Genomic DNA, 17,976 nt, shown 5'->3' on the forward strand with positions numbered 1-17,976 from the left:
ATGGATGGATAACCATAGAAATAGAGCTTTACTTGTGCCCATATACTTGTCATTACGGTAGAACCTCAGTGACTTCCACGGGAACGACCTTCCAATCACAGACGAGATTCACCGACGAGTCGCACGTTTGTGACGTCACCTTCTCAGTACCATAAAATTCCTAAACGGTTGAATAACTGCCAGATATGGAAAGTGCCATAAAATCAAAATAAATTAAATTAATCTCCAACATTTAGCAAAAGGAAATGTCTAAAATGTCAATATTCAACAGAGGAGGCAACGAGACATGGTGCCTCACTCTCAATGAAAACATGGCTGCCAAGATAAACAGGTTTCAACCACATAACAGAATACAGGTGGGTAGTTTAATAAATAAGAAAAATATAATAAAAAAAAAGTCATATCCCCATATTCCCATTTGCAATTTTGGTTTGAGGAAGGAAGTGAAATTAAAAGCATAAATTACACAAGATACCAACATAGTGTCCAATACCACTGGTTGTTAAAATGATGTCATGGGAGGTTCACTTAATAATATTTATGTTGACTTACATTAAGTCTGCAGTAATTGCTTCTTTTTTTTACTTAGTGTTGCTTTATAAAGTGTAAACTCTCCCACACCAAAGTCCAGAGAGAAAATCGAGGATTTTAACATCACGGCACACAGGAGTTTTCTTTCATGTTCAAATGTGTTCTTTTTTTATTTATTTTGTTGGCATTAAAAAAATCACGCATTAGAATTGACTTCAGTGACGACGGTCGACCAGCAGCTCCTGTGCCCCTCGTGAGCTCAGAAAAGTCTGAGATAAAGAAGTAAAGACGTTGTAAAGACATTGTAAAGACGTGATAGACTTGAGTGAGTGCAGATTTTATTATGTGAGCCTTGTTTCTAAGTGGCCTAATTGGTTAAAAATGGCTAGCATCCATATTTTCAGTGCGGGTAAGTGACTCATTACGAACACTTTCATAGCCAGGAAATTGTTGTCATTATGTCTGTGGATATAATATCACATCAAACTTTGATTCGGATAATTACGTTCGTTGCAAAATGTAATTAAAGATTCTGTTTAGTTGTGTGGGAATGCTAATTTTTATGAGACCGTTGCGTTATCCATGTGTGTGTGTGTGTGTGTGTGTGTGTGTTCCTGCAGTTAGTTACCTAAGCTGCAAATGTTATCCGACTGAGTTACAACATATCGGTCCCCTCACCCGTCTGTTTCCTGCCCCCCTGTGCAATTGTAATTGCATTAGTGCACTGTTGATTTATTATTAGACACCTCTTCCCCAAAGTCCCCAGGCTCATTTTCCTTTATTAGACCAAGTGTAGAAAAGACAAACACGGAGCCTCACACAGCGCGCCACATGCACGGAGAGAGTCCCTCCAGGAACGACTCCATTCCAACAAGAGCACAGGATAAGTGGGTATAGAAGAGAGGGACCGTCAAAGGGGGGTTTGGGATTGAATGATGAGGGCTGTGTCTCTGTCCTGTTAAAACAAGAACGCTTCCATTCCAGCTGTTCAAAAAATGTGCTCTGTATTCTAAAAGCGGCACAAACCAAAACACAACACGGCGATAAATCATCTTTTATGAATTGGCTGCTTGATGCTGGACTTGACCCAAAAATTCTTTTACCGAGTCCAAGATAAGTGAAATATGGTATTTCTGCGAGGCAGCGTCTGCACAAGTGTCGCAAAAAATGAGTGAAAGTGGAGAAAATTGCGTGTTTTGCATAAAACTTTAGTTTAGATGATGAAATCAATGGAAGGCGGAGCCTCATTTTTAAATGGCGCCAAGTGTTTAAAAAGTACATATTTTTACGACACCACCGTAAACATCCATCCGTCCGTTGTCACACCGTTGATGCTCCCTCTGCCGCGATGAACATCTACAATAAGGTTGAGACTCCAAGACTTTGCGAGACCTCCTGATTGTGAGGTTTTGAAAGGCTGGTTTTCCACTAACGGACAGTAGGGGGCAGTGGATACAGCTGTCCAACCTTCCCACAACAAGACGTCTAACCATCTTTGCTCATTCTGAGCTACTGCTCTGTGACTGAATGCAGTCACTCATTTCAGTTTCAAAAACACATGAATTCTATGCCCTATTTTCCCGTCATCCACAGTACGTCAGCGTTATGGAGGCATGACGAGGTAGAGTTCATAAACCGAGCTTGTTTTCGACCTTTAGTTTTTCACGTTCAGACAGACAGACGACTTTATTCGTCTCTACTCGTTCACTACCCGAAGGGCTCCGATTGCCCATGACTCCTGTCTCCATCGCTGATTTGTCAAACTCTAGTCACATGACGCCCAACATGGAAGACTGAGCAAAACTGAGCAACTGCAGACGGGTCAGAGTTTGACTGGAAACACAGAAGCGTCCACTAGAAGTTTCAGAAGTGAATTCTTCTGCTCAGAATTACAGTTGTTCAGCTCTTTGACGGTATACATGCGCCTTGGCCATCCCTGCTCTGCTGCTGTATACACACAAACACTCCCTACAGTTGGGTCTGATAGCTTTGCTGGATGGAGCCTGTTTTCAAATGAAGGAAATAATGTTTCAGGGAATGTTCGTGAAGAAGAAGAAACAAAGGCAGAACTATAACAAAAGAACAAAACTCACACACTACAGCTTTAAGGTGTTTCCAAAAGATGAGTGCAAATCTACCTCCTTTTTTCATATGCAGAAAATGATCCGAGGAAATCTCTGGAACAAATGTGCGTCTTCAAGACTCTTTCTTTGGTTTCTTTGCATGTTTTCACACCTCATCGTCTGCTAGACTCGATTGGGGGCGTCGTCACTCAGCCGGTCCGAGTTTGCTTTCACACTTTAGTGAAATGAACCAAACCGTTTGAATGAAGAAGAAAACTCGCTCATCTGTTGTTTTAACGCACGGCAACTTCTGTTTCTCGACCAGGACCAGCGTTCGCTTCTTTGGTGCACGTCAGAGTCCGACTCTCCAAGCAAACGAACTCGGGTTCGATTGAGAAGGAGCTGGTGTGAACGCAGCCTTAATCTATCTGGAGAAAAGACATTAATGCACTCTCTCGCAGTACTGCCTCGTGATTGGTCAAAGCCTCCTGCGTGTGATCAGCCGTAGCCGAAGCTGTAAACGGAAATCAGAGTTCGGAGACGGTGCAGAAGTGTCCTCCTTCGCTTCCCCGCGTCACTCCATTTACATTACACTGAAAGGTTATTATGAACTTATTGGTAAACAGCGTCGTAAAAGTGTCCTTTAAGCTGTGAACTAATAACGCCGTCGTCGTCGAGAGTGTTTTGTAATTTGTGTCACTCAGCCGATCAATCTGTGCGATTGGGCCGGTGTTTTATGTGGAAACGCTGGGGGAAATAAAACATGACATGACGGTGAAAACAATGTGAGGAGGAGGAGGTGGTGATGATGATGATGATGATGGAGTGGAAGTGGACAGAAGACGAGAAGGACTCGACAACCTTTCCTTTACTTCCCTCCACTCGTTTTTATGAATCACTTCCCTGCGCTCACTCTGCATGTTAATGACTGTTGTTTCTCTCCTTCTTTCTTTTTCTTACCTGTCCATCCTCTCCTCCCTCTCTCTCCTCCTCCTCCTCCTCCATCATTCCTCTCCAAAAACATCCGTGAAATGGAACGAGCCTTTAAACATTGTTAAATTGCAGTTATTTGGTGCCATTTACGATAATTACTGTAAACAAACAAGACTGTTACAGCGAAGATTTGCATCTCAGAGTCACGTCCAGCAACTGCAGCCTGAATTACCTGCCTGTGGCCGAGGGCTTCTTTTCTCTGACTAAATTGAAGCAAAGCATTTAGAGTTTAGTGGCGACGGGCCGACAGTGAATGGAGAGAAAATGCATTCAGTATTTTCACTCAGAGAGTGCAGTAATCACTGTAAGATTGTAAACATGTGAGTAAAAATGTATTGTCATTGTACAATATGTGCTAATAACATAAATTAACTGAGACAAAGTTGAATAAACAACTCAGATTTAAATTTAAAAGAGAATAGAATAGAGCAGGGGGAAATTAAATGACAAAAAAAAGTCAAACTTTTTGAGAAAAAGACATTGAAATAATTATTTATCCAGATTAACATAGAAGTGTTTGTTTTGATATGGAACAATAAATTAGTTGACAATATTAATGTATTTATGATTAAATAAAATCTTTACAAAAATAACTTAATAATAAATCAAAATTCTGAGAATCTGACTTCAATATCAGAAATCTGAGAAAAAAAATTGAATGCTGAGATTAAAGTCACAATTCAATTTTGAGATTCTATCATTTCATCAGATTGCCTAAAAAGGATATTCAGCACTATACTGTACATTTTTACAGATTAATGGAAAAAAGCAGCCTAATTGCTCTGTGTTTAAAGGGTTTAAAATAATTAATTATAATTTGGCCAGATTATCTGTTTAACCAACATTAAATCGGAAAACACCCACGATTGTCAAAAAAGGCCTGACCGGGACTAAAATCTGACCATTGATCCTCTTGTGTGCGACAGTTTTAAGTGAAATAAATCACTCTCACTGCCATTAAAGTGAGTCAGTCATTGTATTTGTTGTTAAGAAGTTTTAAAATCGCTCAGAGTAGAGTGAAAAACTAAAGAAAGGTTAAACCAGGCACGACTGTCACAGATTAACCGGTGTGCGTGCGACGGCCTATATCGAACATCTGCAGAGCAAGCGTGTCGTGGCTCTGCAGACTGAGTTACATGAGCATTTCCTGAGCTCATTCACACTTAATTTATTGCGTGCTTCTCCGGGCAGATCGCATAAATATTTCATCTCAATAAAGCCACATTTTAAACGCAGCCGCCAGCGCCCGCGACGCTTCCAGTGATCTCTGCAAAACGCCTGTGGAGGAAAGATTTGGAGCTGCCAGATGTTCAGAACGCCTCAGTGTATCACAAATAATCTCAGATATCCTGATGTTTTGTGTGAGAACAGAAGCTAACGTGACATCGTAATAATCCGCTGTTTTCTCAGACAGCATTTAAAACCAAGTCAAAACTTGTTTTGTCATGTGATTTGTTCCCTTTTTTCGTCTCATTGAAGGAAACTTTGTGTCACAGTTTTTTTACCCCTAATCCTAACCTAAACCAGGTCTTAATCCTGAAAAGGCCCTTAAAGTTGTGAGGACCAGACTTCACAAATAGATACAAGAACACAAACTTGTTTTTATATCTTAATGGGGACACATCATTGACATAATGCATCCCCTTACCTTAACCATCACAACTAACTGCCTTACTCTCACCCTTAACCTCACCCTTAACATAAACCTAAGTCTAACCCTAAAACCAAGTCTTAACCCTGGAAAAACCCATTAAAGTTGTGAAAACAAGACAAAATGTCCACACAGAGATAGAGTTGGACATTTTTTGGACCTCACAAAGATAGGAATACAAGTACAGACCACACACTTGTTTTCTCCACTCTAACCCCGGGGGGGGGGGGGGGGGGCGGGGGCACGGAGGCTTTCATGGCGACTCTGGAGCTTTCACTCATCCAGAAAGAAAGGATTTTCTTTTTTGGCATGTCCCAAAGTGGGCCTGTTATTCGTCCACACATGCGTGTGTGTGTGTGTGTGTCTTTAAAATGCTAATAAAGTCTCTCGTCAAAGCAGAGAGGACACACTGACTTTTCCAGTTCACCTCTAATCACCGGCTGCACCAAAGCTGAATCCATCTTCTTCTTCTTCTTCCTCCTGCTTTTGGGCTGAATAATCCATGAAGTGACCGTGATGGTGGTGAGCAGAGAACTGCTGCTGAGTGAAGCCCAGGATGATGTCCCTCACCACAATGACAGACAGATGTTATAAAGCAGTGCAGAGGCCATTTTTGTCCTGATAAGAGACACATTTGTCCAAGTTCTTAAGCCTTTTGGAAAGTGGAAACGACTTTTCTGTCCTTGGATGAAAGTACTCACTGTCACTCATGTCACTGCTGTTCTTTTCTCTGCCAGTGTTTTCTTTTTTATTGTCATCAGTTTAATGATAAATGACTGTCTCTCTCTCTCTCTCTCTGTGTCTCTGTCTGTCTCTCTCTGTCCTCAGGGAGATGAAGTCCTGACTGTCATTAAAACCAAGGCTCAGTGGCCGGCGTGGCAGCCGCTCAACATGTGAGTATAATGTCACTTTCACTGAAGAGAAAAGGCACTTTGACTCAAAGTTGTTTTTTTTTTACCACTTCTTTGTTTCAATGTCTTTGATCCGTCGCCAACTGCTTATCTAGGATCAGGTTGCGGGGGCAGCAGGTCTAGCAGAGAGCCACAGAATCCCTTTCCCGAGCCACATTGTCCTACTCTGACTGTGGGATCCCCAGGTGTTCCCAGGCCAGCGAGGATATATAATCTCTCCACCTAGTCCTTGGTCTGCTTGTAGGTTCCCTCCCAGTTGGATGTGGCAGGAACTCCTCCCTACAAAGGCGCCCTGGCGGCATCCTTACCAGGTCCTTGAACAACCTCAACTAGCTTCTTTACATGCAAAGAAGCAGCCGCTCTTCCCTGAGTCTTTCCCGGATGACTGAGCTTCTCATCTTCTATCTCTAATGGCGTGTCATGGAACAGTTAGGTTGTTCAACGACATCGAATGCAACACAGCAACACAAATCCTTTTGAGGCTGTTTGTCTCAACAAGACGATATGAGGAGAATAGACTGCAAACAGCTGACTGTCGTGGGTCAGGGAAAAAGAAAGAAAAAAAAAGTCAGGCATAAAAATAAATGAATTTAGAAAATTACAAAGTACTATAGTCGATGGCCATGGCTGCCTCTACAGACGCGTTGATTAAGCGGTACTTCAGAATCGGCTATAATAATATAGAATTGGCTCATAGACACGGTGTGGTGATAAGTATTAGTACGCTGAAGAGACTGTGTTGGTTCTTCAGGAGGATAAACCATACAAACTTGGAGGAGGTGGCCGCATTCATACAAAATGAAATAGCTGGAACGGGGCAGATGCAGGGGTACCTGCAGGAGCACCTGCAGGGGCACCTGCGTGCGATCCAGAGAGGGTATGTTGTATCACAAGATACAATAAGGCAATTGATCAACTAGCTTGATCCTGTTGGTGTGTGACGGCTGGCTGCTGTCATGGAGCCCTTAGTCGCTTTGTTGTGATACGTGGTCAAGCCTCTGTCTGGCTGGTTTTTTTTTATTTTATTTTTCCTGACTTTTTTAGTTTTTCTGGTGCCGGATTTATTTTTTTTTTCTGACTTTTTTAGTTTTTCTCGTGGCAGATTTTTTTTTTTTTTTTTCCTGACTTTTTTAGTTTTTCTCGTGCCAGATTTTTTTTTTTTTTTTTCCTGACTTTTTTAGTTTTTTTCTTGTGCCCTAATGGCTGGCCCTAATACTCATTCGTATTCACTAAGTCTGTTGTCCTGTACTTTAATACATTGAAGAGACCGTTGCTATTTGTTGTTGTCATTGTGGCCGAGCTGACAGCAAGAGTGCTTTTCTCCACTCATGAATAGTTAATCCTTGTCATCTTTTCATTTTATTAAAATTTTTTTGAAGCCATGGTTAGAAAAGGAAAGAAATAGACTGATCTGATTACCAAACACTAATAGAGTGTGATCTATTGATATTAGTATTATTTATAATGCTTTGTCCTTAAAGCCAGAGTGACTCATGTAAAAAGTCACACATTTATATTTCAAGAGCAATTAGAAACATATCACAATTCTCGCCCTCAGCATGAAGACGCACACACACACACGCACACACACGCACACACACACACACACTAATGCATTGTATCCTCTACCAAACATCTGTGTAATTGCCCCTCCTAGCGTCGCCTGTCATTGTCAATATATTGTGCCACTATTATTTTTTTACTAATGAGAATATTCACACATACATGTACATGAACACACACACACACACACACACACACACACACACACGGTGGGGGGTAATATAAAAAATTACCATTTTATAATACATCGGCTCTTTTCTTCACATCTTTGCATGCATCGTAGATTCTTTGTTCGAAAAGAATATAAAATAATATATAATAATACATATATATATATTTCCACTGTATGACATTATAATTAAGAGACCGTGACAAGTTTCTTACAAAAAACTTATACTGCTAATTATACTGAGTAGATTTACAACATGCAAAGAAAATATCTCATTATGAGCTACTTCTTGCCTTTGCGGCGCCTCAATTATCTGACAATTAGCAGAGAATGTCACTCAGGTCAGAGGTCGTGACATCAGAACTGGCCATTTGTCAAGTAATTATCATTAAAAAAATAGTATGTTCGACGATACCTGAGGCTGAATATTTATGACGCGTCCTCATCTTTTGCTCTTTTGTCTGCATTCACCAGGCGAGCAGCTCCGTCAGCAGAGTTTTCTGTGGACCGGACCCGTCACCTGATGTCCTTCCTCACCATGCTGGGGCCCAGTCCGGACTGGAACGTGGGGCTGTCGGGAGAAGACCTGTGCACCAAGGACTGCGGCTGGGTGCAGCGGCTGGTGACCGACCTCATCCCCTGGGACGCCGGCACCGACAACGGCGTCACGTACGAGGTAACGATTCTGATGAAGGTGTCGGATAGCTGGATAGGTTTGTGGTTTTACAGGCCGAGTTTGAGGAAGGGTTGGTTGAAACGGAGACAAGATGAAGAACATCATACGTGGGCAACATATGACCAATGATCTGGCCTCTGAACTGGTTTTATCCTGCAGAAATCAATAAAGAGGCAGCATCATTTAGGCAATTCAGGACTGGCCCAAGCCCTACAGACTTTCTCCATCCCCTCCTACCGCTTATCCTAGGTTGGGTCATGGGGGTAACAGCTTGAGCAGAGAAGCCAAGAGATGTAGTCTCTCCAGTGAGTCCTGGGTCTTCCCCAGGGGCCTCATCTCCGGTGGGATGTGCCCGGAACATCTCACCAGAGAGGCGTCCAGGAGGCCTCCTGAGGCGTCCAGGAGGCCTCCTGATCAGGCACCCGAGCCACCCAATCTGGCTCCTCTCGATGCGGATGAGCAGTGGCTACTCTGATCCTTCTCCTTATTCTGTACGTCGTAGATGAACACTGAAGACATCCAAATTGTGAAGGAACACACATGGAATTGTGTAGTAAACAAAAAAAGTGTTTAAAAAAAACAGAATATGTTTTATATTTTAGATTCTTCAGACCTTTTTCCAGTAGTCTTGAAGGAGTTCCCACAGGTTCCCATTGTGTTTGAGACCAGGAGTTATGTTGCACAGGTGTACATCTATAGAGTGTTCTAATCCATATTTTGACAAGAACCACTTAACTAAGTAAAGAGAAACGACGCTCCATCATTCCTTTAAGACATGAAGGTCAGTCGATCTGGAAAATTTACCTATTGTGTGCTTCTAAACCTCTTATTCTGGAAAGTTTCCCCTTTTAAAATCTAGGGTTTTATTTAAGTTTACATCTTCTCATGTGGTCATTACGTGTAAATGACTGCCACCTACAGATGGAGAAGTGGCATTACACATCTTCCAGGCACACACTACACCCGTGTATCTCACAGTTTATTGTTCATAAAGTTCCATTTTATTTGCAGAAAATGCTGTAGCATCTCATTTTCTTCCAACATGTGTAGGAAATCTTTTTGGTTTGTTCTCACATGATATTTTTTTTCAAAGACTCATTTGGAGGAAGAGAAGAGTTTGACTCGACTTTAAAGAGAATGGTTGATTTTGTTGCGAGGGTATTTTAGACGAGGACGCAGACGTCCTACTTTCTGACTGCTACACACACACACACACACACATTGAATAAAAAGTTAGTTGAGGATAAAAAGAGAACAACATTGATTTAACCTGAAAGAACAAAGACAATGATTCATTTTTGTCATGCTCGCCCTGTATCACACACACACACACACACACACCTGTAAACAAAGCCATGGCTCTCATAGAGTTCAGTTTGATTTAAATATTGCACAATGAGATCAAACAGGAAAGAGGCCACAGCCCAGGTGGCTGATGGGAAAAACAGCCACTGTTGGCACCTCTCTCTCTCATCCTGTCATTGGCTTTAAGAATTTCATTAAAATGTATGGCAATTTTTGAGCAAATTTTTCAAAGGTACACACATTGGGTGTTTGTTCCCAGAGATGAGCAGTGGGTGGCGCCAAAGTCTGGGACTCCACAGACGGATAAGAGCATGGTGACGTTAATAAACATCTGTTATTTTTGTAATATTTGCTTCTTGCACTAACGCTGCGTTCCATTTTACGTCGGAACTCAGAACTGGGGAATTAGGTCACACTTGAGTTCTTTGAGTTCCAGTTGAGAAAAAAACGCAGAAATACTGAGTTCCGACGTAAAACGGAACGCACCATAACTCGGGGAACATTGCGGTTTTGTTATCAGTTTATTTTTGCTAATTTTCAAGTGTGGTAGTTGTTTTTCAGTTCTTTTATTTACTTGATCTGTGTCCATTGTACATGTTTGTATTTATTGATACAACTTAAACACCAAGTGTGTAGGACTTTGTGAATCTGGGTTTCCACTGAAGTTTTCTTAATTTGCAAAAACTCCCTTAAAAACAGGCTAATGGAAAGCAAGGAAGAATAAGTATCTCCGCCATCCTCCCCAATAATGATACCTACCGACACCAGTTTCAGTCCGATAATGTCTTCAACGTCTTTTACACAACTTAGCTGTTAGTAAGACATTTGCAACTCTCTAGGGCTACAACTAACCAATATTAACGCCATTGATTCATCCGTCAATTGTTTTCATAAGCAAACAATTGGTTGTTTGCTCCATGAAATGTCAGAAAATGTTAAGAGGGGTTGATCGGTGTTTCCCAAACCTCGATATCATGATGCACACAAACGAAAATGATTCAGTTTGAATGATTTCTTTGTCATATGGAGCAAAGAAACAAAGAAAATCTGAAAACTTGCTCATGTCTTGGTCAAAGGACATGAGTAAGATATCAGATCTTGTGGTTCTGGCCGGTATCAGACCAATACTGATATTGTATCATCTCATCCCTGATGGAAACCTACCTTATTAGGTCATAAAGGAGTATAAAACCAATGTAGCTGTTCTACTCTAACATCTTTAATAATTCTGCTTTTAATTACTGCTGCTCTGTAGTTGTCTCCCTCCAGAGAAATTTCGTTTGTTCCCATTTTAGAAGTCCCTTTTTTCACAGACATGCACAGGCTATGTGCTGCTTTTGGATTTGTATTCTGAGTCACACAAAGTTATTCCCATGCCCGCAGTATTGGCTGTTTAGCTTTGATTTTTCTCACCATTCCTTGGTGGACGCTCTCCGACTCTCATGCCCTGCAGCGTATTGGATTGTTAGTATACCAGAGCAGATGTTCTCCTCCGGGACATTCCAGCAATTTACGTTTCGCGGGAGTGCGTGATTTTGCACAATGTTAATGTGGGACGGTGGGAATAGTTCCCCTTCACGACGCGACCTGAGCTTCACCTGTAGCATCTCGTCTCTCGCTTGTCAGAGCTAATTCACCTTTAGACTCACATTGAGAACTTAGAGAGAGAACTACCCGGGGAGATGACTGTGGAAGCTGAAAAAAGGCCCTTGTGACGCTAAAAAAAAAGGGAAATGATATAATGTTGGTAGCAGCAGTGGTGCCTTCTGCTGGGGGTTAAATTCATGTCTGCCTCATGACCCATTGTGCTCAGAAAATGTATTTATTTCCACAAAACATTACCAGCCAGGGGCTCAGAGTTTTTCAGCCGCATCAGCTGTTTTACATGTAAGATACTTAAATCTGCATTAACTGACTTGGCCACCTGAGGGGAAAGAAAGCAGCAACTACACAGCTCAACATTATTATCTCACAATTTAAAACTGTGATAGCAAACATTAGAGCGTGCATACAAGAATGGGGACCAGACTGGTGTTGCCATATTGTCTTGGTGGTGGTAATTTCCCTCCAATCTGCTCGGTGTTGATCGTTGAATGGAGCTACTTCAGCGTGTTTCCCACTCAAACAGGTCAATCGGGATGTTTCAATCTCATTTTAAGAACATCAAACAACAAATGGAATCCTCAATTATTGTAAAATTGAACATTTACATTTACAACAGAGGGCATTTAATGACCACTACTGTAGCTACCTTGTCATCATCTAGGTTTTCCAATCAGTCGATAATCCATAATTATCACAATAAATGTAAGATAATTGAAGACAGATCACTTAGTTTAAACTCATTTATTGACAGAAAGCAACAAACGTGTGAAACACGGGTATATTTCAGAAATATTCGACAAAACTTTCAAAGCAATTGTAGGTATTGTGTCTTTAAGTGTGCGTATGTACTTTGTTGTACTGTGTTTGAGTTGAAGTAGTGTGTTCCAACCTCGAAGTGTTCCGTACTCATTGATTTTTTTTCCTTTTCCTCAGTCACCAAATAAGCCCACCATCCCCCAGGAGAAGATCCGACCCCTCACCAGTCTGGATCACCCCCAGAGTCCGTTCTATGACCCTGAGGGCGGAGCTATCACTCCTGTGGCGAAGCTGGTGGTGGAGCGCATCGCCAGGAAGGTAAACTGTCGCATATAAGAATGCAAAAATGTACAGTAAAAAATGTGAATACTAGTTAAAGAATGTAGGCTACTTAAGTTTTACGTACAAATGCTTCGCCCTACGGTAAATGGTAGCTATTCTAACTTGTTTTATAAAAGTACTTTTATCACCGTTCATGTATGAAATTCACATGTACATGTATGTAACATCTGCTGAATTTTGGATTCATTATTGTCCAACAAAAAAAATACCAGCAAAGGGGACGATGTCTTCTCCAAGAGCTTAGATTTTGGCTAGCTCCTTTAGAACAGGCTAGCACCTGTGTTGTGTTGGAATTATTTGCATAACAGGATTTGATTTGGGAATGCTCGCACTTCTGCTTTGGAAAATAACCAAATCTGACCATCTGCAGTGCAGTAGGAGCACAGCAAAGGACCCATAAGGCACTTTGGCAACACGTAACACCGCCCCCTTCAACGTGAAGGACAAGGGAAACAAGTTTTAGCCTCTTTCACACAAATTAAAATAAAAAATAGCCTAAAATTAGCCAGTATACCTGGGATTTGTTTTTGCGTTTGTAACTATAAGCTTTGTCCCAAGTTGTAAAAAGTATTGTCCACAACAAACATTGCTAAAGGCTATGCTAACGTGCTAGCATGTTCACAGAGACTTGTTTATTGCAGAATCATTTGACCTGGGAGTAAATGTTAATTAAACACATTCTCATTTGTCTAAACCAGGACGGTAGTCAACAAAATGTGGGGTTAGCATTGAATTTTTCTCTTTTATTCCAAGGTTCTTGTCTAATTTCACATATTTCTAAGGTTAAAAAATAAACTTTCTGAAAGCTGAAATATGTTTTCATAGCTGTGTGTGTTAATGTGTTCTATAAATGTTAGCGTTTGATCCCACTTCTCCTCGTGTGCACAGGGCGAACAATGTAACGTGGTTCCAGACACCATCGACGACATTGTCGCTGATATTGGACAGGAGGAGAAGGAGAGAGGTACAGTTCACCGGCAACCTCACCGTTTCTTCTTAATTACAGACCTTCAGGGAGAGAGTTCAACCAACGCTAGACACAACGCTAGACTGACAGAGAGCCTGATGCAGTGTTTTTAATCATTCAGTCCCTGTCATTACCTGATATTACATTCTTCTGTGTTCTTTGAACTCGGGGCAGTTCTTGGGTTCACCGGTGTTTGCTAAACATTGGCTTCAGCCTCGGAGGCATGTGTTTCAAAGACTGAGCAAACAGTGTGTGCTGTGATGTTCAAGGACACACGCTCACTCTTGCTTGTTTGAGACACAGCTCGTTTAAAATGAGACTCGGACAGAAAGGTCAAGGCTGTTGGAGAACACATCTGCATGGCGGACCTTGTCAGGATCCCGCTGTGAGACAGAGGGTGCCTCACGGCTGCGTCTGGACCACATTCTATCCTTATCAAACATACTCGATATTCTGTGATGCATCACAGATCCTGTCTCTCTGGACTGTAGTGGTCACATGATACGATGCAAAGACTGCGTGCTCTTTCAGGCAGGATTTGGCATTACCGTAACTCCAAGACTCCCAAGTTTGTGATGTCTAGAAAATTCTAAATACTATGGACTGGCGATCTGTCCAGGGTGTGACCCCGCCTTTTGCCCTATGTCAGCTGAGATTGGAGGATAAAGCTGTCGAGGATGGATACTGAGAAATAGAGCTTTGCGTCCATATACTTGTCATTACGGTAGAACCTCAGGACCCAATCACAGACAAAGATTCACTGGCGTGTCTCACGTTTGTGACGTGAGATTCTCAGTGTTGTAATTCCTAAACGATGAAAGTTATCTTGGAAAAGGGGAAGCAGAAGCAGTCAGTCATTGAACATTTTTTGACAATTCTACAGCCATGAAATGTATAAAATAAATCCAGGCAGGCCTGATTATCATAACGGTCATGAGAGAGATACAGTAAGTTGCAAAGGTGTTCCCTCTCTCCCTCTGTCTGTCAGTGCCACTGCTGCCCTCTGCTGGTGTTTCCATCCATCAGCATCCATCTGCAGGCTTCAACTGGGGATTTGAGATGTTTGCCCATCACTCGCCAACATGTCTATGTAAACACATGTGTGAGGAGTGATCATTGGGAGCTTAGACGCCAGAGAACTTTATGTTTTTAATGGTTATTGGGATAAAAAAACCATAGTTTACTGCAGAATCCACTGGCAGCTTAATCCAAACAAGGCTTATACGTATCTTAATGAATGCGAGAGAACTTAAGAAGTTAATGGTTACAGCAACATGCAAACTATATTGATTGAGTCAAACCTTTCAAAAATGCTTTAGAAAATTGGGGCTTTGCATCTGATTTGATAAAATGTAATCTGATTAAAAAAATAAATCTAGATACAACTATGGAAATAAAAAAAAAGACCTTCTTTCTGGTAATCTGGATAAGTAACACCATATAGACCTGGTTTTAAAGTGATCCGATCATGGGCAGATCGGACTAAGAACAGATCTGAATGCTACTAATCCATCCTTAAAGCCCCCTCAGATCCAAACCACATTTGAGCTATAACTGCCCTACAAGTGACTCATTTGGTTGAGCTTGGGCCTCCTAATATCAGGGTTGTGGGTCCTAGACCCTGTTAAGGATCTGATTTAATGTGGTCACAGAAGAAGCATCCAGGATGCATTTTAATGCCACCGTCACGTCACATGTTGCACAATGTGCTTCTTCTCTGGCTCTCACTGCAGCTAAAGAGACGACCGGTGCATGACGGTGTGTGTGTCGCACATGTGGGACTCTGGGCCTCTCTTTACAGGCGGCAGTTCTGGCTCGGCTCGCAGGATTTTCACCCACGCAGCAGAATTCTTAACAAGGATCTCATGCCGCTTAATAAATGTCCTCCTCAACCAGTCATGAACCATTTGTTTCTTTCCCTCTCTCCCCCCTCTCTCTCTCTCTCTTCTCTCCCTCTGTGAGATGACACACGCGGTCATGGGTATCCGTTGAAGCCGGTCCCTGTGGTCCACGCGCAACTTCACTTACACGTCAGCCCGACTCTCCTTTCACGTCCCGCGCCGCTCTCCTCCTCTGTCATTACACTTTATCCCAGAGAATTGGACCCGCTCAGGTTCCTCCCTGAGGCCTGATGGTGTATTCTCTCTCTCTTCTCCTCTCATGTTCTCTGCCTCTCAAGCCCCCAGAGAGCATTTTTAATTGAAGCGGGAAGCCCTGCTACTTCTTCTACTTGTGCTGCCACTGATAATTGGACAAGACGTTCACACATCACACTCCTCCCGCTCTTTTTACCGCCTCTCCCTCCACAGATGTCACTGTGTGGCCTCTTGGGTTTCTACTACCTGTGGCAATCACCTTTGGATGTGATGTTGAATAATCAGTGTTAGCTTAGTCGTGCCGTCCACCTGTGTTTGAGGAAAGACAGTTTCAGATAGTTTGTCCCTCTTGTCTTCCGTCTCCTAAAGACGACACGCCGGAGACGTGCATCTACTCGGCCTGGTCCCCGTGGTCGGCGTGCAGCAGCGCCACGTGTGAGAAAGGACGGAGGATGAGGCAGAGGATGCTGAAGGCACAGCTGGACCTCAGCGTGCCGTGTCCACACACTCAGGATTTCCAGCCCTGCATGGGCCCGGGATGCAGCATGGAAGGTAAACACACACACACACACACACAAATACACACATATTCATGTCCACATGACTTCTGCAGGTCATCACACTGATGTAAAGTATGTAGTTGTATTTGATCTCCCCCTGTGATCCACATGTGGAGGATAGAGCGGTAGAACATGGATGGATGTGGTGGATTTGGTAGTGGATAAGTATTTAGACATGATAATATTTGGGTGAAATATACCTTTAAAACTTAGGAAAAATTCTATTTACCCTTAAAAACTTAGTATTTAGAAAAAAAAGTTGACAAAAGTAGTATTTTTGTGCAATCAACATTGAAAAAATCTGTGAAACACACAAACATGTTTGTGCTTCATTCAAAGTGAGGACCCTCATAGACCCTCGTGCATTTTCCCCTTAGCCCCTTACCTTAACCTTAACTATCCTATAACCCCCCAAAAGTCCAAGCCAAATAGTCCTCACTTTCCCAAATGGTCCTCACTCCATATGGTTTATACAAGTTCTGGTCCTCACAAAGCCACAAATACAAGAAAACACACACACACACAGGTTTGTAATCTCTGCAGCTGCCTGAAAAAACAAAAGATGATATATTAGATCATGTCAGTGTAGATTTACAGATGTCATCTGCAACCAGGTCAACCACACAGGTGTCCACTCAAATCATCTGTTTTCTTCTAACTGGGAACAAAATGTACTAAATTGAATCATGTCAGATTGAAGACGAGCTGGAATTACTGTAGTGACTGAGACGATTAACTCTTCAGGAAAATGTTTCCTGATCTTATAAATAAATTAGAAGCTACTTTTTCCATAGACTTCCATTTAAACGGAGTACTTTTGCAACCAGTTATGTCACCCCCTGGTGGCTATTCTGTATATTCTTACTCCCTGTTAGAAAATGGAAATTTGTTAAAATGCATGCATGGACGTGAGAAGTGAGAAACTCATTGCCTGGACTCTAGAATTTAACTATTTCAACCAACGCCAACCGTCGCCCCCTGGTGGTTAATCTGTGACTACATTTTCAGTGACCGATGGATGAGTCTTTTAAATGCAAAGTTGAGGGTTCGATTCCTGCCTCCGTTAGTCTACACTCGTCTATACTTCACGTCTCCTCACGGTGTTTACGGCGGGATCAGAGATGCTCCATCCACGTTTGATACATAGACTTTATGACCTTTGTTCTCTATGTTGTGAATGAATAGAGAAATCCTGCTCTTCTTCAGTTAGACAGATATCGTGGCCTCGCAATATGTTGATTATCGCAGAATCGCTGTATCGAGATATTACTGGCGTCGTGGACCATGTATCGTAGGGACCCTGTGATTCCCACCCTTCGTCTACATGCTGATGAGTGAATGGTTTAATGGTTAAAAACTGTAAAGTGTAAAGCAGCGTTGCTAAATAAAGGTGCATCTAAAATGAAGAGACTTATGTGAACTCCAGGAGAAAGTGATAAAGTTGTGTCAACACCAGCGTTTTTATCTGATAGAAAAGAAAAGGAATGTCCTTCCAGTGTCTGTTTATCGCTCACGTTGATATTTTAACATCACATTTTGCTGCGGGCAGCTTTTTTCGGTGTGTGTGTGTGTGTGTGTGTGTGTAGATTAGAGGCATTATCCCCCAGATTCTGCCAACCTCATCACACACAGTTGTGCAAATTGCCTCATTAACGTTATCAGACTCGGCTGTGGCGTTGAGATTAAATCTGGAATATTGCAAAGTGAGCACTTTTGCTCTCACTCTGACACCGAATCCTCCAGCTCAACTGGTTGAACTTCCCTCCTCTCGAACATTAGAGGCTGGTT

The 17,976-nt window shown here is 42.1% G+C and overlaps 1 protein-coding gene across 1 annotated transcript in view; it reads left to right on the forward strand.

Moving 5' to 3' along the window:
• The window catches only part of spon1b (spondin 1b), a 102,474-nt gene that overhangs the window by 75,139 nt on the left and 9,359 nt on the right, over positions 1 to 17,976 (forward strand). The window contains exons 7-11 of the mRNA XM_058645803.1: positions 6,067 to 6,131; positions 8,356 to 8,557; positions 12,401 to 12,541; positions 13,454 to 13,529; positions 15,998 to 16,180. Coding sequence (XP_058501786.1) covers positions 6,067 to 6,131; positions 8,356 to 8,557; positions 12,401 to 12,541; positions 13,454 to 13,529; positions 15,998 to 16,180 — 667 coding nt within the window. The remainder of the gene's footprint in view (positions 1 to 6,066; positions 6,132 to 8,355; positions 8,558 to 12,400; positions 12,542 to 13,453; positions 13,530 to 15,997; positions 16,181 to 17,976) is intronic.

The sequence above is a fragment of the Solea solea genome, chromosome 12 (genome assembly GCF_958295425.1).
Source record: "Solea solea chromosome 12, fSolSol10.1, whole genome shotgun sequence".
Taxonomy (NCBI): domain Eukaryota; kingdom Metazoa; phylum Chordata; class Actinopteri; order Pleuronectiformes; family Soleidae; genus Solea; species Solea solea.